Here is a 26,268-nt window from a genome sequence, read left to right as displayed (position 1 = left end):
TAGCTGTCACACAATAAGAACATGTAGATAAATGCACTGAGCAATTATCTCAATGACAAGTTTTTTTTTTTGGGGGGGGGGAAGGGATAGGTTAAACATAGATTAAAGTGCAAGTCTGACTGCACACACAGCACTCAGTATACAAGGTCAACAAAGAAAGAGGAAGAAATCAGTCCTGTTTACCCTGTCACACCACCTGGATTTTACAACTGCACACATTTACACAGCATTAACCCAACTGGCCAGCTTCATTACTCCAAGCATTTCACTGCCTTGGGTTAATAATGCACAGAATACATTAGATTACATAATAATGTGTTACATTCAAGGCAATTTTGCTCACTATGGAAAGTCAGCATTAAGCAAGAACAGACAGAAAGGGAATCAAGGAAAACTAGCTCCTTACATCAGTAGGGACTCACTCACTGCATCAGCTCTGACCCAGGGGCTCCCCCAGGAGGGCAAGCCTCCAAAAGAACCCAGAGCAGCCAACCACAAGAGGGATAGCTCCCCTATCCATCCTTTTCTAGCATTTGATTCACTGTCAGCAATTTTCATCTAAGAAAAAACCATGCAACTAGCTAGACTAATATTTCAGTTTGGGTATAAACTTCAAATATAAGGTTATACACAAACCAAATTATCCAAATTAACAAAGGATGAAAGTTTTATAAATTAAGACAATAGTAAAGAGAATAATTTCCACCTAAAGGATTTTGCTAAAATATATTACTTGAAATAAATTTTGAAAAATCCCTCTTTTGGCCTCTTTTCCATATCTGAAGTATTCTCTCCATTGAAAAGGTAGATTTAAAACCAAGGGAAGTGGAAGTAAGATAAAAATTATACAAGCATGAGATGGATTCTCTTCATGCTTCCCTCTGATGGTCTTAAAGGCTTGTGGCTAACATAAGGATTTTATCCTCAATAAAAAATTATTCAGTATGAAAATATATGGATTCTCACATAAATCCAAAAGCAATTTACTAAGAATCTTCACTCAATAAAGCAGATTTTCTGTTGAACAGGTGTCGCACCACAGAAGAGCACAACATTTGACAATATTTTACCGTGAAGAGCATAGTTCGATTTTCCTCAATATCTGTTGGCTGCACAATATTGTGTCCACTAATCAGGTGGTTCTCAATGTCATTTTCCTCAAAAGAACTGAAGAAACTGCCGCTTCGGAGGCTGGCATCCTGAAACTCCTTCCTGAAGGCCAGAGAGCGCAGGCCGGGCTGGGAGAAGGACTTGCGCATGGGCCTGCGGGGCTCTGGTGCCCGGTCCCAGTCTGCCCGCTGGTTGCCGCTGACGTGGTTGAACTTCTCGATGCACTCGTCAATCAGCGCTGGGGGGGCCTTCTTGTGAGCCACTGTCACGCGGCCGCAGAAGAGCACCTCGAACTTCTTGGCAAACGTGTCGTCAAACTCAGAAGGGCAGCGCAGCTCCTCCTGGCGGGCGATCTTCCCAGCCTGGCGGATGGAGCTGATGATCTCGGGCACCTGCAGATCAAAGAAAGCGTCAATCAGGACCTCAGCGGAGGACACCACGTGAACGCCCAGGGAACCAACACACTGAGCTCTCTGCACAAGGGCCACCAGACCAGCCACTGCAAAAGCACGGTGCAGAGGGAGGAAAACACAATTCCCAGAGAAGAGGCAGCAGTATTCACTAAGTATGTCTTTTAAGTGTCAGGGGCTTTGCCAGAGGGCCCTACAAATTAAGCCACCAGCCCAGCTCCATGCAGCAGGCCTTGGGTTCACATCTAGGTAGGTTCCAGTCCAAAGCCAAAGGTGTTCTCTGGAGAAGCTGTCATCTCCATGTCTGTCTCCAACATGGCTCACCAAAACATTCCTCAATTACTCTAGATCTCATGGTGTACACCATGGTGGCCTTCCTCTGTAGATGATGGCATAAATGGGAAGTCATCTTATAAGCTATTCATGAAGATCACAGCATCATTATTTTCTTCAGTGACAAGCTATTATTCAACCCTGTAGTTCTTAGTAGATGAAGAGTGACAACAAAGCCAGGAGGTTTTACTAAAGGAGTGAGCAACCATGGCTGATCTCCTCACAGCAACATTGCTGGGCTGCTCCACAAGGGACTACAAAGCTCTTGACTTCTAATGTAAAAATCACCATCAAAAGAAGGTACCAAAGGGTCTCACTGGCCCTGACGTCTCTACCACTATATCCTCTAATTGTTAACCTCTGACAAGATTCAACAAAATAGATCAGATATACAGATGAGTCCACACTGCAGTGAATACACACCTGTGCAGTTGCTTAGATGATAAACAGCCACAACAAACCAGTTTAATATTCCAGGCCCATGACAAGGAGGGATGAATTCAATCTTCCACACCTCAAGTGATTTTTTTCCCATTTTTCAATATAAGGAAAATTCAACTGAAGGTCTAATTGACCAAAGACCCAATGTCTATTTATCAACATTAGAGGGGGGGAAAAAATCCCCTTTCCAGTTCAGGTCAAAGACCAATATGCATAATAAAGGGAGGGGGTTTTAGTAGATTTTAAAAGTGTGCTCGTTTTTTCGGTGTCCATGACATAAAGATTCAACACCTCAAAAAGTGTTCTCTTTGTCATTAAATATCAAGCATGCCTTGAAGATTACCCTTCTGAACCAGGTGTGGTGGTGTACACCTGTAATCCCAACTACTTTGAAGCTGAGGCAGAAGATCACAAATTCTTTGCTATTCTGGGCAACTTAGCAAGCCCCATCTCAAAATAAAATAAAAAAGGAAGAAAGATAATATTTCTGCCATAAAGACTAGTTTATATACTCTTAAGGTATTTTATCATACAAGAATCAAAGTGTTTTACAGATTTTTTTATATTTTAAAAAGTTTTAATCTAAACTGGGGCTGGGGCTCAGCGGAAGTGCACTTGCCTGGTATATGTGAGGCCCTGGGTTCGATTCTCAGCACTGTATATAAATAAATAAAATAAAGGCCTATCAACAACTTAAAATTTTTTTTTAATAAAAAGTTTTAATCTAAAAGTTGGGCAGATGTCATTGAGTGTGTACCTGTGCTGTGGCTCCCTACCTACTACACTGCCAAATAATTACACATCATGTGGTGGCCCCAAAATTGTTATCAATAGAAAAAGAAAACAGGACCGAGAAAAGAAAGAGTTTGGCTTTCATTCCTACCTTTGCCAACAATTCAACTATAGAATGTTGGCAAAAACAGCCAGTTTCTTTCTTGAGGGGAAAAAAAGGCTTATAAGATTTAAGCATCCTAAGATTTTTCCAAGAAAACTATTATTTCTGTGTGGTAAAATATTATTTTTTTCAAACCAAAACAACCAATCTATACAAGCCACTTGTCTTAGCAATGTGTAATATTACTTGGTCAGGAGTCATGAATCTTCTCAATTATTAACCCTACTCCATGAGCAAAAAATTCAAAGCTTACTCAGTCCTTTGGGGCTTGTTAACACACTGAGTGCTTCCACATACCATGTCATCCGCAGCAACTGAAGAAAGCAGTGGTGTTCTTTCATTATATATCAAAGTAGAGAGAAAGTGTGTGAAGTCACATGAACTTATGGCAACTCAGCAGTAAGTGGAACAGATGCAAGAGAACACAACCGTCCTCTGGCTTCAGAGTCAGAAGCAGCTGAAGAGCACATCACACACTGGTCAGAGTTGAGGCAATAGTAGTTTTTACAACCTAAAATCTGATACTTTAAGTGAAATCTAAAAAAGATATAGTCAGATACAGTCAATCTCTCCTTGCTCTGATGAGTTCTATTATTCAGGCATAAATGAGCTCAAGAGTTACTGATGAACAGGTTAAAAAGCATCCTCCCATCCAGAAGCACCAAGAAGCCAAGTGTAAAATGGTTGTAAAGAAGATAATTGGATTTTCAAAAAAATAAAAATCCCTGAGATCTTGATCAAAAGTAAACTATAATTTTGGAATATTTGAAAGCAAATAGCACACTGCCAAATATATTTTCAACAATAAATTGTAAATGTTAAAAATATAATGCTGTTTACACACTACTTCTAAGTTATTAGTATATCCTAACTAAAAAAAATAGGCTCTACCCATAAGTTTTTAAAACTTTACAAGTTCAGTTTCCTTTATCAGAACAGAGTTGGAGTACTGCTTTTTGAAAAATGCAGACACAGTGTCCTGTCCACTTGTGTGAAATCCTGGTTCCCTGTTCTTCACGGCTGTGTCCTAGACTCATCTGCACTGACTTTTTGCATAGGGAAATTGAGCCCTTCATTTCATTTCCATTCTTCTGGGGTACCTCTAGATGTCAGCACTAGGAATACAATGTGGAAGATGAATGCAAGTGAATCCCTGCTGGCAGGGAGTGGGGGACCACAGGAGATTTACACAGAACCACTGATGGTAATGGAGATGGGCTACGCTGGGAGCCTGAACCAAGAACTGAGCACTCAAGACTGAGAAGAGGCTGACTTAAAAAGATTCTGGCAGACAGAATCCACAGGCTTGGGATGACCTGGATAGGGGAGACTGAAGACTCCTGGGTAGGGTACTGAAGACTGCACGTGTTTCCTAGAGCTCTGGCTTAGGTGTCTACAAGGATTGCTGTGCCATGAGTTTAGACAGGCAGAGAAGGTAGTGCAGGTTTGGGGAGATGAGTTCCGCTTTTTTAGTACACACTAAAGACTAAGAGAGAGCAAAGGCATCTAAGCCTAGGTCCAAGACAAAAACTCAGCCCATGTACATGAGGTGACTGAAGATTTGGGAACAAAAATGAGAAACATAAAAGAAGGGAGCAAAGATGGGCCCTGGGATATCCAACATTTCAAGGGTGGGGAAACTGAGGAATGGCAGGCAGAGAAGGAGGACGGAATCAAGGCAAGGATGAGGTCAGATATGCCAAGAGAAGGGGCCACCCCATCTCTAAGACAGGAAGAGTAGTAAGCTAACAATGGGCTCAGGGATGAAAGGGGTGGGCTGGAGTTGGCAGCTCAGACAGACATGTAAAATGAAGGGGATTGGGCTGTCAATACTAACCCCCAAAATAAACATAACTGGAGAATGTCTTAGGATGAAACTTTAGTCAAGAAAAACATAAATTTGAAGTTACAATATTTATTGCAAATAAATACACCCTCTGAGGTTAAATACACTGAGGCCAGTGGAGTTTATTTATTCCCACTGATAAGATCTAGGTACTTTCAATGAAAATCTTGTTTAGTTTAGTCAGAACAGGGATCTCTACGTCATTTCTGTTTGCAGATAAGCAGATTACTAAATCAAAACTAATTACAGCAAAAGTTGAAATGTGAAAAGCATTTTACTGGAATAAATAAGGATTTGGATTTGGTTTTAATTCCTCATACACTGGGATCACAATAAAAATGCTAGATAATTAACATCAATCAACAACAATTAATGAAGAAACAGAGCATTTAGATATATAAAAACTGGGGCCAGGTGTGGTGGCACACCTGGCTTGGAAGGCTGAGGCAGGAAGATCATGAGTGCAAAGCCAGCCTCAGCAAGTGAGGCCTTAAGCAACTCAGAGAGACTATGTCTCTAAATAAAATATTTTAAAAGGGCTGGGGGATGTGGCTCAGTGGTTAAGCTAAGTGCTACCCCCCCACCAAAAAAATATGGGGGTGGGAGTATAGGTCCATGACTGAGTAGTTGCTTAACATTGCTTGACAGGCCCTGGTTGGATCCCCAAGCACCATAAACACACACACACACAAAAAAAAAAAAAAAAAAAAAAATTACCAAACTCACCAGGATTGGTGGCACATGCCTGTAATCCCAGTGGCTGGGGAGGCTGAGGAAGGAAGATCAAGAGTTCAAAGCCAGCCTCAGCAAAAGCAAGGCACTAAGCAACTGAGACCCTGTCTCTAAATAAAATACAAAATAGGGCTGGTGATGTGGCTCAGTGATAGAGTGTCAGAGAGTTCAATCCCCAGTAACCACAGCCACCCCCCAAATTACCAAACACTTCTTATTTCAACTCTCTCAGTATATCTAAATTTATACTAAAGCTCAAATTTGAAAGTAAATTTTGACTTTGTTCACAACCAAAGCACGATTCTATAGAATTTGCATACTAACAAAATGTAAAGGATGAAGTTTCTGGATCAGGCTTTAAGTGAGTGTTATTTTAGGAGGAAAAGGAAAACAATGCTCCAAGAGAATTAGAAATATTCACTTCAGTAAATAAAGTCCTTATTTAAGCATTTGGGTCAACTTTCTTTTTACGGATTTAGGGATTTTAAGGGATTATACTCATACTGTAAGTGTAATTTTATTCACAAGGATTTAGGATAAAGCTTCTGAAATAATATTTAGAACAAAAAGTCACTTTTCTTTGCATTTACAGTTTTCTTTTTCTGCAAACTAGTAAAAAATAAATACTAAATTAACCTAAAGAAGTCTGATATTTGTATTTAAAATGCCAGCAATTTTTTCTGTTAAATAGTATTAAAACATTCTAAAGCTGCAAAAATATGGCAAAACACACTGCTTTGTCCTTTAGATGAAATACTTTCTCACTGCAATAAGTTAAAACAAGCACTTCAAACAGAAAATAATCAAGACACTTATGTTTTTTGTTTTTGTTAATTGGTCATTATTTATGTATATTGGTTAGAAACAAGGTAAGGGGGCAAATTAAAGGTTTTTTTCCCCTCATTCTATTTTATATGCCTTTAATTTCACCAAAACATACAAAAAACCTTAAGAAAATATCTTACTAGTGCCCACTACTGACACTAGAGAGAAAAAGACAACCATCTGCCACACCAGATGTGACAGGTCTGAACACTGAAGGTGTAGCACCAGTTCAGCCTGACAGGACTAGATTCGTCCATGAAGAACTGAATGCACCTGCACCTATGAACAAGACCCGACTCCCCGTCCTTAGAGGGCTCACAGCCTAGGCAATAAGAGATGTCTAAATACATGGCTTCCAGTATAAAGTGACAGATGCTAATATACCAATATGAGTGACGGCACGGACTGCATGCCAAAGGTGGCCCTGTGCAGAGGTCTGTTCCATCTGTCATGGATCCACATGATGAACTAATGCCTCAACTCTTGCTCTGTGCTCCCAATTAGCTAACAGGTCAGATTCATATAATCCGTCTTCTCAAAAGAGATCAGACATGCTAGTTGGTTGAATGAGGCAGTGCCTGGGCAGAGAGGAAATGCTAATGACCCAGGCACCTCATCACAGATAAAACAGAAATAGTACTATTCGGCTTCCCTATTTCTGAAATGGAAAACTGGGTGAAAGATAAGTAGCTTTTAAACCCCATGAAGGTGATCTACACAAACATAAAATGCAGTATTATACTCCAAAATAATTACTTGAAAAATTTATATAGCCACTCACTAAACCAACCAACATCCTGCTGTTGTCTAGGGTCCAAAAGCCTGCATTTATCACCTGTCATGAGTCATATCAGAGGTAAGGCAGTGCTTCACAGGGATATTCCTGCCACACAGGGTCCACAGTGCCATCCTAGTCAGCCTTTAGCCAAGGCTGAACAGTGCAAAAGCAGTCAAATGCACAGTGGCTCCTACGACATTTAGAGCAGAGATGAACAAAATGGTGAAGACAAAAACATCAAATCCGTCTAAACAGAGAGGATGAAGAACCACATATGCAAGTAACTAAACAAGGATGAAGTCAAGTGATAGAGGAGAAGGAGGACAGAGAAACAAAACCTCAGCACAGTGCATTCAGAATAAATTAGGCACAGCCAACAGGACGACTTAAATCATTCCCAAGGTAACAGGGAGTCCAAACTGATCCCATTTCTTTCCTATAAAAAAAGAGTTTAATAAAATTTTAGATTATATCAAAAATGTTCAGAAACAGAGCCAAGCAGAATTCTCATCGGATGGCTTATTTGCACGTTATTCCCACGCCCTCCCCGCTCCCTGCTTCTTAAAATGTAAAGATTGGAATCACAGAGAACACCAATGAACAAAATTGGTCCAAAAAATACAGGTCATTTGCAAATTATCTACACACTTCTTCACACACAGCTCAAAAATATGCCTCTCAGAGATGATTTTGTTTCTCCTGAAAGATTATTTTCTCCCCCCCTTGCACCAGGACCTAAGTCTGAAGTCAAATGGGGTCAGTCCTTGGTGACTGGGGCCCCTGGGGTATCATGTGGTCCCACTCTCACTGGAATTCACCTTCAAGCAGTGTTTACCTATCAGCAGAAAACACAGCAACTCAGTGAAAACATAGCAAAGGAATGTTCTCACTTTTAGCAAGGTCTCCAAGAGCAGGACTTCATTTTGCATATAAAAGATAAGGCTTCCCTCCCTCAAAGCACTGAAGTGGGGGGAGGGGGAGCTCCCTGAGCAGAGGTAGGCTCAGGTCACAAGCAACAAGAGATAGAGATGTCCCCATGGAGGCTGCACTTATGAGAAACCCCCACAACACAAACATAGGCTGGGGAACATATGTACACCAGATATCAACACCAGGGAAGGAAAACATCACTGAACACATGCACTACCAAAGCAGTCTAGTTTTTTTCATCAAATCCTAACCTTAATTCTCAGCATAAAGTGCAATACAGCACCTTAACCAACTCAGTCAATCTCAATCACATGAATAAAATCAGCTTATCAGAACTGAGGCATCCAACCAAGATATGTAAACTTGGATCTTGCATTCTTCCCCTCTCTATTCCCTTGCCTGAAGAGGAAAATTTCATAAGTATATGTTTTTATCTCTGGAACTATACTCTTACACCAATCCCCAGGTTCCCCAGTTCTAATCAGAAGCAGCAGAGGTGTCCCTAGGCCAAAGGGACTGGGATCCCCGAGAGGCCAATCATTTTACAGTCAAGAAGTCATAGCTGGTTACTAGTGAACAGAATAGACAGGGAGAAAAATAAAATAAAAGCCTTACCCTCTTCTCCCTCCAACTCAAGGAGGCAAAGGCTGACCCTGGGCTTCTTCAAAGAGTAGAGTAACTAGAAGGGCTAACCTCAAGAACCAAGGAAAAACAATTGTTAATGTTTTCTCAATAATCATAATGTCACTTCTCAATAATCCATCTTCCTTTTTAAACACAGCAGAATATATCCTTCATATAACTTTGATTTCTAATAATTTTAATAAATGTCCCCAAAAAAGGAAAATAAAGAGATCTCTAAAGTCACCCACGCCCAGAAGTATCTACAGTTAATAGTTTGGTTTTTCTTCTGTGTGGTTCTATGCATATCTTAATGGCGATTTCCTTTGCCAAAAAAAAAGGGATTACAATGTTCTGTAACATTTCTCATCATGGGCATGTTTCATTGACATCAACCCATAGAGAATCATCTTGTTCCTTTCCAGTAACTAGTAAACCATTTGTGGCTTAAGCAGTGAGAGAATTCAACATTATAAACACTAGAGACAAGGTGTATGGTTTAGATCTTAAATGTCCCCCAAAAGCTTGTCTGTTGAAGGTTAGGTCCCTGCTGGTGGTGTTAGTGGACATGAGGTTATGAGAATAATTCTATAAAACGGACTCACTGTGCTTTCTTTTCCAAGAAGCAATTTACCTGCAGCCCTGCCTATCCTATGAGGACAGGATATGTCACATTCCTCAGCAAACCACTTGTTAACTGCCGGAGAAATGCAGACCATGATAATGTTAATGAGAAGAACCCAGAAGATTTTTGTGACCAGATCCTAAAACTCTGGGAGATTAGGATAGGTCCTCCTACCCGTAAAATGTGTAAGAATGAATGGTTAAGAATCCAGTTGGAAGCCAGTTAGCATGGGCCAAAGTGACCTAAAGTTTCCATGACAGTTAGACTTGAAAATCTGATGTCATTCTTCTGTCAGTCAAAAGTCAAGAGGGAGAACTGGGCAGAATCCTCTGGAAACTTCTCTGGGATCCACAATAAAACCAGGAGGGTCATGCTGCCTCTCCTCTCTGAGGGGACTCATTCTCTCCCTTGAGATTGTCCCCCTTTCCCTTTTCTATCCCTTCAATAAACTCATTCCTGTTACTCTGACCAACATGTCTAAAATCTTTCTGACTTATCTCAAGAATCGGGGTTTGAAAAGGGTGTCTTCCCACTGCCTCATCTCTCAGGAGGCCTGAGAAGCTCTGTAACAGTGGCACTCCTGGAAGATGGTGGAACTTTTAGGAGGTGGGGGCTTATGGGAGCAAGCAGGTCAGTAGAGGTGTGCCCTTGAGGGGTCACTGGGGCCCTGGCCTCTTCTTGTCTTCCTCTTTGCTTCCAGCAGCCTCAAAATGAGCAGCTCTTCTCCACCATGTCCTTCACCATGATGGTCTGCCTCCCCAAAGGCCCAAAAGCAACAGAGCCAAGTGACCATGGACTGAAATATCTGAAACCGTGAACCAAAATAAACCTTTCCCCCTTATCAGCTGTTTTATCTCTGGTATTTGTTACAGCCACAGAAAGCTGACTAACTAACACACATGAAAAATACAAGGGTTTTTGTTGTTGTTGTTCAAGCCTACTCAGGATTCATCATTTTGATAAATGTACAATGAGTGCCCTGACCTTTTCCCAGACCCCTAGCTGTTGCATTTTAGAGTAAGCTGTTTGTGTGCTGAGTAGAGAGGTCATCAGGAAAAGTTTTGAAAAGGAAACCAATATTGCTCACTAGACAACAAACATTTCACTGGGAGGTAGAGAGAGGATCTGGGAGCAGAAATTGATGTAAAATAACCTCTAAAAGACAGATGGACTCTGGCTACTGGTCACAACCATCAGGAAAGTCAGCCTACCTCCATCCACAGCTGGAGTCATGAAACTCTTGGCGCTGACAGGTCCTGCAGGGAATTCTGTAACTAGAACGCTGAAATAAGCTCCACATGTCACTGCTTCCTGTGCAAACCAGCCTCTCTTAGGACCTCCGCTGCCTCTTCTGTCAAACTGTGACATTACCAGCTACCTTGTAGGGTCATTTTAAGATAAATTTAACTCGTAAGTGCGAATGTTTAGAACAGAACCTAGCACATAGTGGCTGCCAATGAATACTGTTCTCACATTTGAAAAGAAAAGAAAGGCCAATTTTCTATTAAATTAACAGTACCCAAAGGCAACAAGCTCACTATTATTTAATCTGCCTTTCAGTACAGCACTGATAACAAATGACAGAAAGTTATTATATATCATCGCCCTGGCAACATATAATTCCAGTTACATCTCAGAATTTGCTTAAATTTCCAAATATTCTGTATGCAACATAAGTCTCTTCCATCTCACCCAACTCTTGACTTTCCAGCATTTCCACATATAAAGAGAAGTGTTTAGATTAAAAATGGGGCTGAGAAAGCAGGATATTCCCTTCTCCTTCCACCAACTCTAGATATCACAAGGACCCACATGAACACTGCATGACACCACCACCTTACAAAAGAAACACCGGTTGTAGGGCACATTCAGTACAGTCCTACAAATACAGAGCTAAATTCTTAAATGCTCTAATGTCAGCCCCAAGAGAATAGAATTACCATCTCACTGAAATAAACCAAAGGGCCCAGAGAAGTGCCTAGCAGAGCAAAGCTCCTCATTCAATGTGTTCAATATATGAATATTGCAATGCAAACTAAAAAGTAATGGCTTCAAAGTTTGTAAATGATGAGAAAAATCACAAGTAGATCTTGGAAACCTGGCTCTCTGGCCACTAGGCAGGGTGGGACACACTCTATCATGATGTCTGTGCACAGTAGACAAAAAACAAGCACCCACAGAAGGAACAAATGATGTAAAAATACTAAACATGAAGCACTAGGAATAAGTCCTTTTGGATTATAAGATTTTTCTAGACAGCTGAAGACTGACCTTTTAAGGTACCTAACCTATTTTTCATTAACAATGTTCCATGTTCGGATGGAAATCATTCAGCATGTTTTTTCAAAAGCTATAAAAAATGCAGTTTAACCCTCTCCTTTTTGTGGTGAGCACATACTACAGATGACCACGAGGACTATTGAGGTGGTGATAAGCAGTGTGCTGCCACGGGCTGGGTGACAGCATGACCCTGGGGCTCAACAGGCTTCCTGGGGTAGAGGTGGTCTCTCAGTTCTCAGTTACATACCCCACATTCCTCCAGGTCCTCTCTAAGCAAATGGTAGCAGGTCTGCTCTCTCAAACACACCCCAGGGGCTAAAGCAGAGATTCTTAAAGAGTTTATGGCCTCTGACAGCCTGGTGAAGCCTAAGAACCATTATCAGAATTCAATTTTTCAAGGAATAAAATAGAACACAAGGGAATACAAATGGGTTTAATTATACTGAAACATTACTCCCCAGATAATTATGATGCAGAATTATGTGTTTGTTATCATATTTAACAAGATCTCTTAGTAAGTCACTACCTATGTCATTCAAAATAATAAGCATATACAGTATTTTAGAGAATATGAAAATAACTGTGTGTGATATGGTCATAAAGAAATATTTGGTCTTTGTCCTCGATTTTTGGCAAAAGAGCGTCTAAAACCCTTCCCACCCCCTTGGGATTTCCTGAGTGATGGGGTGATAGAGCATCTTTTGTTATTCATAGTAAGCCCCTTCCAACCATACCTGAGTTTAAGCTAATAATATGACTGAGTTGCATCCTTACAGCCCCTAGAAAAGCTTAGGATAGGGGCTGGTTGCCAGAGAATTACAGGGTTGGAACTTGACCCCACCCTTATCTCCTAGAAGGGTTCAGGTTGTAAATGAGTTAATCACCAACAGCCAATGATTTAATCAACCATATCTACCTAATAGAACCTCCATAAAAATACAGAAAAATGGGGTTCAGAGAGCTTCCCATTTAGTGAACAAATTAAAGTGGCACACCTAAAGAGGGCACAGAAGAAGAGCTGCACACCTCCCAATCCCAACCCATACCTTGCCCTCTGCTTCTCTTCCATTTGGCTGGTCCTGAGTTGTATCCTTGAAAATAAACTGGTAAATATATACAATGGGGGTTCTGAGTTCTGTGAGCCTTTCCATCTGTGCCTAGTAGGTGTAGTCTCGTAAGTCTGACCTCTTACACTGATTGCAGTATCCACACTAACTCTGGGTAGTCAGTGTCAGAAATGAACTGAATCTCTGGCCACCCCACCTAGTGCCCAGAGAGCTAGAAAACTGGTTGTTGATGGGGGAAAAAACCATTTGACATCAGAAGTTTTGGGAGTGGAAATAGATCACAGGTTGTGGTTTTGTTGAAGACGTTGTCACAGGAACTGCTCATGCTATTTGGTTTGATGACTATTAATAACTGAAGCATGTGTTAGACTTTAGTTGGAAATTAGTGAGAATAAAGATGTAATTTTTTTTTCCTCAAAAGCATGGACCCTCTGACTTCTATTCTCTGGCCCCACTGTAAGAACCACTGAACTAAAGGAAATCCTGAGGTAAAGGGAAACTAGCAAGAACTCAAAGATAAGAAAACCATCACCACCGTTCATCTCTTGGGACCATGGTGTGCGTGTATTACATGTATAAATAATGCATCAAAGCCATCCCCACGATTTTAATGCCAACATAAATCCAACTGAAAATGGGAAAGCCTTGCCAGAAGATATAGCCATCAATGTCTACAGAGAGGTCAAAATGACATCATGCAATCTATAAGGAAAGCAAATTCAAATGGAACACAAACCTCAAGTGTCTATTAGTTAAAAGAAGAAATTAATTTCTACGTATCATAAGTTTACCAATACAAATACATCACAACTCTACTCAAATACTATAAGGACTCAGTTTAAGTCTGGTGTGATTTATTGTATAGTTAGTTCTTGAACATGATAACTCAGTCCAATACAAGAAATACATGGAAAAGTATTTTCAACCATTAAATTTACACTATTCCTGAAAACAGAGAACAGAAAAGACAAGACAAAATACATAACTTTGAAACCTCATTTCAAAAAACTGTTGTTTGGATTGCAGCTCACATTTGACACATGAAGGCAAGCAGATGAGCCTTTATTCTAGAATGTTCCTTCCACTGACTGTATTAGCATCTGATTCTTCTGGATCCAATTCAAATATCTCCTCTATCCCATTTCTCAGAGGGCGCTTTCCCAGATTTTTGTGGCACCGGTGCCACAGCACCCTTTGGGCTGGGGTAGGGTACTGACTCATTTCCGTAATCACTGCAGGCCTATGTCAGGGTGTTTGCTAAATACACACACTTTAACATGTGAAGTAAACAAAAAGCAATTTTCTGTTTTTCTACCTTCAAGTGTAAACTGGAAAATGCAATACTAATTCACCTCAATTTAAACATATTAACTAGATAATGTGCAGGTAAGCTACATAGGTTACCTGCAAGTTATCTAGTTAATATATTTATTAACCAAAAAGTAAGGCAGCTTCATTTTCTCATCTTACCTAATATGATGTAGGGAAAGTGTGATCAAGCAAGTTTATACAACCAGGAGCACACTGCAGGCAGGAGGGTGTGCTGAATTTCTGACATGACACTGTCCCTCATACCCAGAATGAATAAATGATCTAGGAAGGAATATGCACATGACTGAGGAGAAAGAATGAAACACCTGACTGGGGCAGTGACATTCCAATGCTTCACGATATAGCATCAAAAGCCTTTAAGTGATGAAAACGAAATGGACTTCAAAATCTATAGAAATCAAAAAATGCAGATGACATACCAAAAGCAATAATCAATATTATATCTATATATGCATAAGTAATTAAGGATAAAACTTGTACCTTAAATTAAAATTGTGATAATACTAAAAAATATCCTGTTTTATGAAGCTGAAAGTTCAAATTTGAGTTTACATAACATAGCCTGTTAGTCACATATATACTCTCTTTGCTCATTCTTAGGAATTACAAATTATTAATTTGAATTTGTAGACACGGTATGGAATAAATATTAAAAACAGAAAATATTAAATAAGTAAATATTAAAATATTAAATAAATAATTTAATATTAAATAAATATTAAAAACAGAAAATGATCCATAGCTTCGGGCTACCACGTGAATATATGGCACCTTTGTTCACATTATTTAAAAGGCAAGCCCCAGAACCCCCCACCTAGTAGACAACAACCCATGTGTGGCAGATTTTGGTAAGATGAGTGTGGATCTCAGTCCTCATTCAAGTTGGCATCATTGTTTGGCTACCTATCTTTGCACAGTACACAACCTGCACAAATACAGCCCTGTCACTAGCACCTGTGAGATCCATGACAATTCCAAATGAATTTTAAAACAAAGTTATTAATGCATGAATGTCACACTCAATCTCAGGAAAGAGTTCTGATACATCTTGTAAAGACTATTCACAATTTTGAAATAGATCACCTGGTTTTCACAGTATTAACTGCATTCTTAAGTAAAACCTATCACACACGTTCACAAACCCTCAACTCCATTCACTTTCAGTGATAAAACAAATCTTTGGTCTCTTCCCATTTTGGTCTTTTTCTTAAATGAAATTGTACTCATCAATGGTCATTCCTTTTCTTTCATCTTGATCAAAAGCAAATCAGAACTCTGGCCAATAACTTGTGAGTTAAAAGCAGTCTAATTTACATTTTACATATTATAGACTTTATATAATATCACATATTAACAATAACACTGTAACAATAACAATACTATTTGTTGCTCCTTAGCTTTCTCCCAGTTATAAATGTTACACAGCTTCAAAGTTTATAAAAGGAGTCTATCCTAGGCAAATGATACCTCAAAAGCAGAACTGAGTAGCAACTTCCTTCCTGCTTTCACTGATAAAAAAAAAAAAATACAAGAAATCATCAAAGAAACATAAGACAAAAATGAAACAGCATAAAGTCACACAGAAAATAAAGTTGTCCAAGTCTCAATTCATAACAGTGTCTAGACTCATCAATGAATGAGAAAAAAAAATCAGATCTCCTCTTGGAACCAATTATCCCACCAGACCAGTTCCCCCAGGACCATTTATTCATCATGTCCCTTATGAACTGCAGTACTCCAATCACTTTTAGTTCCAAAACTGTTGTATACTATAAAAACAAACTAGCTAATAGAATGTAAACATAAATAAAAACAAAAGTCCCAGCATCAAAACCATGGTGATATATGTAAAGTATATACATAATTTACAAAACACACACACAAAAAAACAACAATAAAAAGCAAAAACCCTGCAGCTGTTAATTCCTCATGGGGTAGACCCAGTATGCCAAAAGTTCATGTGAAAAAGATTTAAGGATTTTAGTTGACCAAAAGCTCAGACTAAGCCCACAGAATGGCCTGGATACCAAAAGAATAAAAAGGAACAAAAAGCCAGGGCTTAGGAGAATGTCCTCCTTACATCAAGAGACGGGTCACAGCCCCCATCCTTCTTGCTGATGAGGCCACATAGGAAGTTTTGTGTTTTCTTTTAGAAAACTTTGAAAGCAGCAGCCGCAGCAAGGGTGATGTGCTGTTCTGCAGAGCCCGGAACAGGGCCTGCTAAGCAGGAGTGGGAAAGCACAGTTACGCACCCACCCAGCTCCTCCACTTGGAGTGGGGGTCAGGGATGACTTCATCTTCACAAGATTAGTTATTTTACAATCGGTAACATTCCTAGAGAACCAACATCGAAACCAAGACTGAGAGGAGATAAAGACGGCTGCTCCAGCCAAGAGCTGCTGCTGGGAACCTGCCCACAGCTGGCTGTTTCTCCCAGGACAAGGGATCACTAATGTGTGTCCAAAGGCTTCTGAGACTTGCAAGAGCTGAACTTTGATCTGCCCACACAATCAAGGAACAAGATTCCATCTCCCAAGTGGGAACTGTAGTCTGAATTCTAACATTTTCAAAAGTGACACTTCATGATATACAAGGACAAGAGAGAAAAAATAAAGACAAGTCCTGAGGGCAGAAGTGGGGTAATGAACTCTTAGCGAGGTAATTACTTCCTTCAAAACATATCTAGTAAAATGTTCTTCGCAGCCACAAACTAGGAAATACTTTTCATTGAGCTCTGCTTTCCTCTATCTTCTCCCTCTAGGAATCCCATAATACTCTCCCAAAGTCATCACGAGCTCTTCTTTCTTAGACTTCACTGAAATTTCTAAACACTTCTTTAAAGAACCATTTAGCCTTTGTGCACTTTGACCTTAAAAGATCAAATTAAGCTTATTCTCTCTGCCCTAAAATAGGCTTCTCTCCTTACCTTCCTGTTTCCCAAATACCCTCTAAGAAACTGGGCTCAGAACCTGGAAAGTGGCTTTCACTCATTTCTCCTTGTTGCATCTTTCCATCAGCCATCATGAGCTGAGTTTTCAGGTAAGTGGAAGGGATTTAAAATATATCCCATTTCTAAAACTATATGAATGTAATACATGGAATCTGCATTACCCTGGTGTTTCAGCAAAGCCTCTCCCACCCAATTTTGGTGTGAATGGTCCAGGCTGCACTTAGCAGAACCTAAGACCTTCAACCCAAGGGCCCTGCCTCTGGCCTGTCCCTGTATCCATCATCTGCTCTCCACTGACAGCTGATCTTCCAGAAGCATTGTCCTGATGGTATCTGACTACCACTCAAAAAACATCTACAGTCCTTCTCCAATCTCTGTCAAAAACACTTGACACACAATCGACTCTCAGCGTCCTCCATAATGGAGCTCTAATCCACTCACTGCCTTATTCCACTCAGCTTCCTTGCAACTTCCCTTTTTACCAAACATGTTTTATACACATCCTGAGCCTGTGTCCATCTGTGATCCCCTGGATGGAACCCTCAACTCACCCATCCAACCTATTCATTTCAGAGATGAGGAAATAAAGCTACACAGAAGGTTAGAATGACCATCCTGAGGTCACAGAGCCAGGATGGACAGAACTGGATCTCCCCAGTCAGAACTGTTTTTCTAGACCACACCAGCTCCCGGTGATTTGCTTTTAATTGTGATAAAATAGTCTTTGGTATGAAATTTCCTTTTTAAGCTAAACCCTCAAGCCCAGTAAATTAAAAAATAAATAAATGTGGACACATTTCCAGTAACACGGGGCAGGGGGTTCCCTACCACAGCCTTAGCAGGTTTTTACCTCTAAGTTTAGCAGCAGATACTATGTGAGCATAAAGGGCTTTGGTACCAATCCTGAAGTGTGTGCAGGAAGGGCTTAAGGGAAGAGTCACCCTGCCCTAACAGAGGAGCAGGAAGACTTCACTACCTTTGTCTATTCAATCAGGATTAAAACACAATTTGTTAGAGAAATCTAAAGACTCCCCAAACCAGCAGAGAGGACACTGTGGCCCTTTCTTAACCCTACATCTAAACTACATCTCACTCTTAGACTGAAAACCATGTTTTCAAGAAGGAAGACGTTTAAGTTAACAGTTTACAATTAGTTCTGATTATCCCTGATAACATCAATGAGACTATAAAGTGGGATTGACTGCATTTCTAAAATTACTACCACTGTCTACCAAAAGGCCACTAGGAGGTCCAAGAACTTCCTGGTCACCTTTATGGCAAGACCACTGGGTAACTGCGTTCTCTGAGCTCAGGGATGTATTATGTCTCCCATTCTGCATGCCCAGTGGACACATTTAGTAGTGTATCAGAGTTGACACTGAACTTGGAGGAACAACCAGATTCATGCCTAGGAACACCACACTAATTGCCTAAATAATGAGTGTGCTAACTGTAGAACAACCAATACAGAGTTGTGTTATGGTGGTCTACTAGATGGAGTTCTTTTCCTGGGGTTTTTTTTAAAAAAAAAAAAAACAGACTAGCTGACTGACACACATTAGAGAATTGGCAAAAAACAAATCTTGGCATACTATCATTCACACCAAAATTGGGTTGGAGAAGCTTGCAAAGTTGTCTTTACTGAAACACCAGGGTAATGCAAATTCCATGTATTACATTCACATATTTTTAGAAATGGGATATATTTTAGAATCCCTTCCATTCACCGGAAAACTCAGGAACAAGATTATTTCTAGAACAATAAGAAAGTTTGGGCCATAGTAGATTAGTAATATGTCATGCTTACTATCTAATGAGTTTATTAAAAATCAATACAATAATCACAACCTCATCACTCAATAAGTGGGCTTCTGATTTGTTTTTCTGAAGCGAAATTGTATGAACTCTACTATTTTGCATTTGGAAATTTATAAGTGTCTTTTAAAAAAAAGAAAAGAGCCTGATACAATACAGACCAAAACAAGAGACCTGTGCAAATGTCTCTAAGCAAATATTGTCTCAAAAATCTTAGTTTATTTTCACCTAATGACTGGTTTCCTTTGGATCCACCCTGTTAAAAGAACTTCCTTAAAATACCATTCAGCTAACTCTCTGTCTTTGGCAGGCCTACACTTATAAATTGTGTTAAACAAATAAACTTCCTTCCTATTTTTAAAGTTTTCCAAAATTGGAAATTCTCCATCTATGGTGGGCAAACTATTTTCTGGGGTTTAACAGCCTTGGCAATGAAGAAATTCTTCACAGTATTTTGAGATGAAAAAGAACAGGAACTGTGGAGCAGCCCCCTCCCAGCCCCTATTTTAAGGAAGGGGAAATAAAGGCACAGACTTGTGACTTCCAGCAAGGTCACTCAGGCTGTCAGTAGCAGAAGCAGTGTAATTCTCTCTGCCCCATTTTCCTTTTAACTGATCTAAACTGCCTGTAGCCTGATGAAAGCATTTGTTCCTGTTCTGTACTACTGAGCCAGGGCTTATGTTTAACTCATGCACAACAGATAGCAATCTAAATGTTACCACGACAAGTGCAGAGGATGCAAGGAGCTCTAAAGATGATGTTGGAAAACCTTGTTTTAATCTCAGCCGAGACACTAGGGAGCATCTTACCTACTGAGAGCTTCATGATTCTCATCCTTAAAAGGAGGGAACAGAACTAGGCAAATGCAAAGGTCTTCTCCACTGCCAAGTTCAGTGAAGACGCCTGCGCTGACAGTATGGCTCACGTGTACCCAGTGCTTCCTCTGAGCCAGGCCCTGTTCCACATATGCTATGAGGCTAAATCCTCAACAGTCTGGAAGAGAAATAAACTGCCCAAAGTCATACTTCCACTGGTAACAGGTAAAGAGGTGATTTGTCCTAAGCTAGTGATTCTAGAGACCCCTTCCTTTTCATTAGAGTTGGATCATCTAAGATTTTTGGCCTGAAATGCAGTCAGAAACACAGATTCTCAACTGAATACAACCATACCCATTATTCAACACAATGATCATTTTGAAAATCAAGGACTAAGGCCCAGGGACATGTAACTAGACCAAGATCAAGAAATGTATTGGAAACATATGCCTACACCTAGTCATTCCAACACAAGTTCACGCTAAAGAAAGTTTGGCAATTTACACTCACTTGCATCATCTAGTTTGCCGCCCAAACAAAACTACCTGATGAGCGGCAGACACCGATGACCTTTCTCATGTCACCTAGCCAACACTGAACAGCAAACAGAGCAAACCTTGCTTTCCAGTCCACAACATGAGCTTCCCATCTGGTATGATATCATAGGCAGGAGAAATGTCCAGCATGGTGGACATATGAAACATGAGTCCATGGTGCTTTGAAAGGAATATCAGATAATAAGTAAACATTCTAAAGCTCCCAGTTCAAGTCATCAAGAGAAGGAAGCTTAGGCAGAAGTCACCTAAAAACTCATCTCTCCTGGCCTATCACTGAACCACCTTTAACATTCTTCTAATCTTGACCTACCTGCAATCCTCTACCAGTGATCTCTTATTTCCCGTCTTCTTCCTTCTCTAACCAAGAACATCATGAAATGAGAGATACTAAAGCTACTTTTTTACACTTGTTGTGTGGTTTCAACCTTGTACACCTATTTTGAAAAACAGGTTAGTTGAACATTTTATGCCTCCTGCCTAAGTGTGAGAAAAAATGTTCAGTTTCTCAGTGGGACAAGATATTGTTCAAAATTCTGTGATCGTGTTTCACATTCTGAACATGTGCCATCATCCCCTCTTGACAGAGGGAGCAGAGCTATAGCAGTTAAAAATGAATTTAGAGCAGGACAATTCAAGCTTTAATCTTAACAGCTGTGACTTCTATTGTACAACATGGTGATTGTAGTTAACAATATATCATATCCTTGAAAAATCTAAAAGTGGACTTGAAGTGTTTTCACCACAAAAATAATGTTTGTGAGGTCATGCATATGCTAATGAGCTAGATTTAGTCATTCCACAATGTCTGTGTAATTCAAAACACATGTTGTAATGGTAAATACATACAAACTTTAAATGTTCATTTAAACTTCAGTTTCTTTATATTCCTTTCCCAAAAAAAAAAAAAAAAAAATGTAAAGAGGGAATGACAACACTACCACTACAATTATTTTAGGAATTAAATAAATTAAGGAATTTGACTCCTCTCAACAAAATGGCTGCCACCATATTAAGTGATCAGAATCATAATCACCTCTTCCCCTCCTTGGTTACATTAATGCTAACCTAATTTTCCCTCCTCTTACATGCCCTTTGCAGGTGATATTTTCCCAAGCAAAATCAATCTCCTACATTAGAGGAGTGATACATTATATGTGTCTCCATTTCCCAAGGACACCACACTGGAACAGGAGGACTAAGTGGGTCAGTGGGTCACCACAGCCCAGTGTTAGGGAGCCACCTCATCACACTGGACTTTGTCAATTTCCACTCTCTGCAGAAACCCAGGCCTTGGTTCCTTCCTGCACACAGTTCAAATGACAAGTTAGTCCTCCAAGGCTGCAGGGATGTTTATGACACACTTCATATGCTGAAGGATCTCCACCCATCCCAACCACTGTTCAGACTTCATTTCCTTGACCGTTTCCCTAAATGCACCATGGCCTGAAATTTTCATGTATCTTCTCAAGTGATTAAGTATTCTGAAATACAATATACTGTTTCAAAGACGTTGTTTTTATTTTGGCAGAATATTTTTGAAGGCAAAATGCAAATGAATCAGCAAGGCAACACTAACAAGATACACAAAAACCAGAAGTCAAGGAACTTGGGTTTAAGTTCTGGCGTAAGCTATCTGTATGAGCTTATTCAAAATAAGTTATTTCATTCTGGGTATCAGTTTCCTGAGGCAGAAAAGAACACATGGAAGCACATCAGTACATTCAGGTTACACCAGAATTACATTACTGAGTTATCCCACAATGATCACCATCCTAGCCACCCCAGGTTTGACAGGGTGTGCTGAGATGAAAGAAAAGGGTCACTCTTAATTCTGAATCTCCCTGAATCCAGTTAATTTGTTTAAAGTGAGGTGCCTTCTCCAAGGTTATAAATTCCTGGTCTCAAAACAAGACAAAAAGAGTTGGAAAGAAGCTCTTAATAGTTCTGAAACATGCTGGAAAACTACCACTAGTATTTCCTAACTATTCTTTTACATTCTTTATCACATCAACGGCCTATAATTATCCTTCTTTAAAGACTTCACTCAGGCCTCACCTTCTCATCTTTCCCAAATTGTAACTGAGTGATTTCTCGGGCATACACCTATATTAACACATTAAAATTAAATTATGGAGGCTGGGGGGGGGGCGTAGCTCAGTGGTACAGTACAGAGCTTGCAAGCATTTAAGAGGTCACCAGTTAGATCCCCAGTGCTAAAGAAGAAAAAATAAAAGTAATAATCATCACAGGTCTCCCTCTCCCCACTAGACCTCACGCAAGCTGCACAGAGGCTCCACAGTGTCCTATTTGGCTCTGACCCACACCAGTTAACACCACTTCTGTCCAATAGCTGCTGACTTCAAATGCCCACTCAACCAACTTTTTTTTTAAAGGAGAGAGAGAGAAAAAAAAAAAGAGAATCTTTTTTTTTTTTTTTTTTTGGTAGATGGACACAACACAATGCCTTTATTTTTATGTGGTGCTGAGGATTGAACCCAGGTCCCACCCATGCTAAGTGAGCGCTCTACTGCTGAGCCACAATCCCAGCCCCACCACTCAACCAATTTTAAATAGTTTGTTTGCAATAGTCTTTACAATTTCTTAGGCAGATTTTGTCATTATTCAATTTTAGAAAAGGATCTAAAAACAGAAAGGTAAATACAAAACAAACATAATAAGTTCATTTTATAGATGAAAAAACAAGCTTAACAAAGTTAACTTAGCCAAGCTCAATCATAGTAAAGGAACAAAGACAGTGAGCTTGTTAAAATCTCATTGTAACAATATGATAGACAACAAAAATAATTTGCAGGAAAAGAACCAAAGTGCACGAAAATCGATGAGATCTTTTCTCATCATGTCTTTCAAATAAATCTAACATAAAAACATGGCATTAGTTCATCACTCTTTCAGTAACAAAATCAGAAATAAAAAAAAATTTTAAATGAGGAAATCAGAGATACTTAAGTTTAGGTTCACAAATATAACCTAAAAAGGTTTTGTTCGTTTTTACAGATGTTCCTGAATAAACATCAGTGTGTATTATAAAACAGAACTAAAAAAGACTAATGTATTATTCCCAGTCTTCAGGACAATGCAAATTAAAACCATAGGATACATTAATGTGCCTATTAGAATAACCAAAATCCAGTACACCTCAACATCAAAGGCCATAAGAATGTGGCACAGGAACTCTCATTTATTGCTGATGGAAATACAAAATGGTATACGCACTTTGAGAGTGTGGCAGTTTTTCAGAAAACTAAACATATTCTTATTATATGACTCTGCAATCACAATTCCTTGGTATCTTTCAAAGGAGTCAGAAATGTATATCTACAAAAAAATCCAACATGAAACATTCATAGCAGTTTGATTCAAAACTAGGAAGCAACCAAGATATTCTTCTAGAGGTAAAGAGATCAACTATCAATTATGGTGCATCTGGACAAAAAAATGAGCTATCAAGCCATGAAAAGACATGAGAAACCTTAAACGTATTTTGCTAAGTGAAAGAAGCCAATCTGAAAAAGCTACACAGTGTACAATTCCAACTACATGACATCCTCCATAGACAAAATTATAGAGACAGTTTAAAAAAAAATCATAAGTTTTCAAGGACTCGGGGAAGGATGATGGAACAGTCAGAGAACAGAGGATGTGGAGGACAATGAAACCATTTATATGACATGATTATAGCTGATACATGTCACTAAAGATTTGTCCAAAAACCAAGGAGTACCATATTTCACCACATAACTGTTATAGGTTTTTTGCCAAATTTTGAGGTCATTATGTAAAGCTTTTTTTTCCTTTCTTTTTTTTTAAATTTTGCCAGTATTGCTTTAAAATCATTTACTACTAAACTGTCCTTGGTGCAAGGTTAGGACACATGGAATACTCTTCAATAAACATTAGTGCAGTGGTGAAACAGGCATACACCACCAATGTAAACTATGGGCTTTGGGTGACAATGGTGTGTCAGTGTGGGTTCATCAATTGTAACAAATATACAATGCTGGTGGGGGATGCCAACAATAGAGGAGACTGTGCATGTCCAGAGGCAGGGAACTATGGGACCCCTGCTTCCAATCAATTTTGCTGTGAACCCAAAACTGCTCTAAAAAATAGTATTAAAAAAAAAAAAAGAAAAAGAAGAAATAAGTCTTCCTCAAATAATACCCAACCCCTACTCTGTGATAATATCCTAATGGTATGTAAAGTTAAAGACACAGGAAAAAAGGGAGGGCCAAAGATTATTTTTTGTTGTTGTTGTTTTTATATTTGATAAACTGAACAAGTAATACATTCAAAGTTCAAAATTTTTATGTATTAACATAAGGGGTGCAAAAGTGTGCAGTGCCAACTTTTCCTTCCACTCCTGTGCCCCAGACACCTAATTTTAAGATCACTGTTATTTTTGCTTCATGGGACACTTATTCCACTATTATCCTCCCAAAAAACACAAGGGACTAATATGAAATCGTGTCACTGGTTCTAAAATATGTGAATTCTTATGTCCAATGACAAGTGTGAAAGAAAACATACATTAAGAACCTTACTATTCAAAGTGTGGTCCCCAGACCAGCAGCACTGCATCCATCACCTGAGAGCTTGTTGGGACTGCAGCATCAGCATCATGGAGAACTTGCCTGAAATGCTGAATACTAACCCAGACCTACAGAACCAGAGCTACATTTTACAAGACACCCAAGTGATCTGATAACACTGGTATATAAGACAACACCACCTGTTTTCATGGAGTTTACAGGCTAGTGAAGACTATGCACGGCAGCATAGAGAAAGGACACAGAGCTACGAGAGTTTGGGAAAGATCCGCTTTGGTCCTTAATGGATCTTCACTGCCCCAGGATAAAATGGCAGCTCCTAAAAAGGAGATCTGTAAGCCATGCAAATCCTGGAGCCCAAACACCTGTCCAGTCTCACCTCTGAGACTCAGTATAGCAGTCTCTCTCCACCCTACAACCACCTGGGACTACAGTTCCCCCAACACCTTAGGTGTCTGCACGTTACTCCAACTGCCTGGGACACACTGCCCTTCTCGTTACCCTCCACCCTATTTAGTACATTCATCCAATGAATGAGTGATTAATCAGAGATGTCTCAGGAAAGATATGAAAGATTAGAAGTGGTGTGCTGGTGTGTGTCTTACTAGGGATCAAACCCAAGAACTCCTCATGGCAAGCAAGCACTCTACCACTGAACTATATCCCCAGCCCTATCTATCAAAAGGTTTGACAGACAGCAATAGAAGATGAGGGAACAGAACTGTAGCCTAAGATCAGTTTAGGATATTCATCTAGGAGAACACATGGTATTTCAACTGATTTCTTCTCTTTATGACATCTACTCTGGGTTGTTCTATTATGGAGTAGGTGAGGTTTCTACCCCCCCCACCCCCGACCTCCATTCTTAGGAAAACCAAACTGTGCCCAAGTTATCAGTACTCTATGTGACCAGAGTTCCCAAAGACGAAAGAGAGGCTGCTGAGATTTCCAGTCACAGTACGCCACAGCAACTCTACTGAAATCTTGGTGGAGGTTACACCAGTTTTGCTAAGCAGATGCAGCACATTTTTCAAATTTAATGAATGGTTTGACTATGACAAGAAGGTGGCTTCCCCTCTTTATTAAACTCAAACAATTACTAATTAAATCTAACATCAGTCTAAACAATTAAAAAACATTTTTGCAGGGCTGGGATTGTGGCTCAGCGGTAGAGCGCTCGCCTAGCTTAGACAGGGCCCAGGTTCGATCCTCAGTACCACGTAAAAATAAAGGTATTGTGTTGTGTCCATCTACACCTAAAAAAATAAATATTAAAAAAAAAACAAACATTTTTTGCTTTAAAAAGGAATCCATCACCTTAACCTAGAATACACCTCA

The 26,268-nt window shown here is 39.6% G+C and overlaps 1 protein-coding gene across 6 annotated transcripts in view; it reads right to left on the bottom strand.

The window, feature by feature from the left end:
- The window catches only part of Tbc1d1 (TBC1 domain family member 1), a 214,895-nt gene that overhangs the window by 105,868 nt on the left and 82,759 nt on the right, over positions 1-26,268 (bottom strand). For all 6 annotated transcript variants that reach the window (XM_076863854.2, XM_076863855.2, XM_076863857.2 and 3 more), the window contains one exon: positions 1,071-1,502. In XM_076863854.2, the coding sequence (XP_076719969.1) occupies positions 1,071-1,502 (432 nt within the window). The remainder of the gene's footprint in view (positions 1-1,070; positions 1,503-26,268) is intronic.

The sequence above is a fragment of the Callospermophilus lateralis genome, chromosome 8, assembly GCF_048772815.1.
Source record: "Callospermophilus lateralis isolate mCalLat2 chromosome 8, mCalLat2.hap1, whole genome shotgun sequence".
In the NCBI taxonomy this organism is placed as follows: domain Eukaryota; kingdom Metazoa; phylum Chordata; class Mammalia; order Rodentia; family Sciuridae; genus Callospermophilus; species Callospermophilus lateralis.
This window is presented reverse-complemented; position numbering and strand designations above follow the sequence as displayed.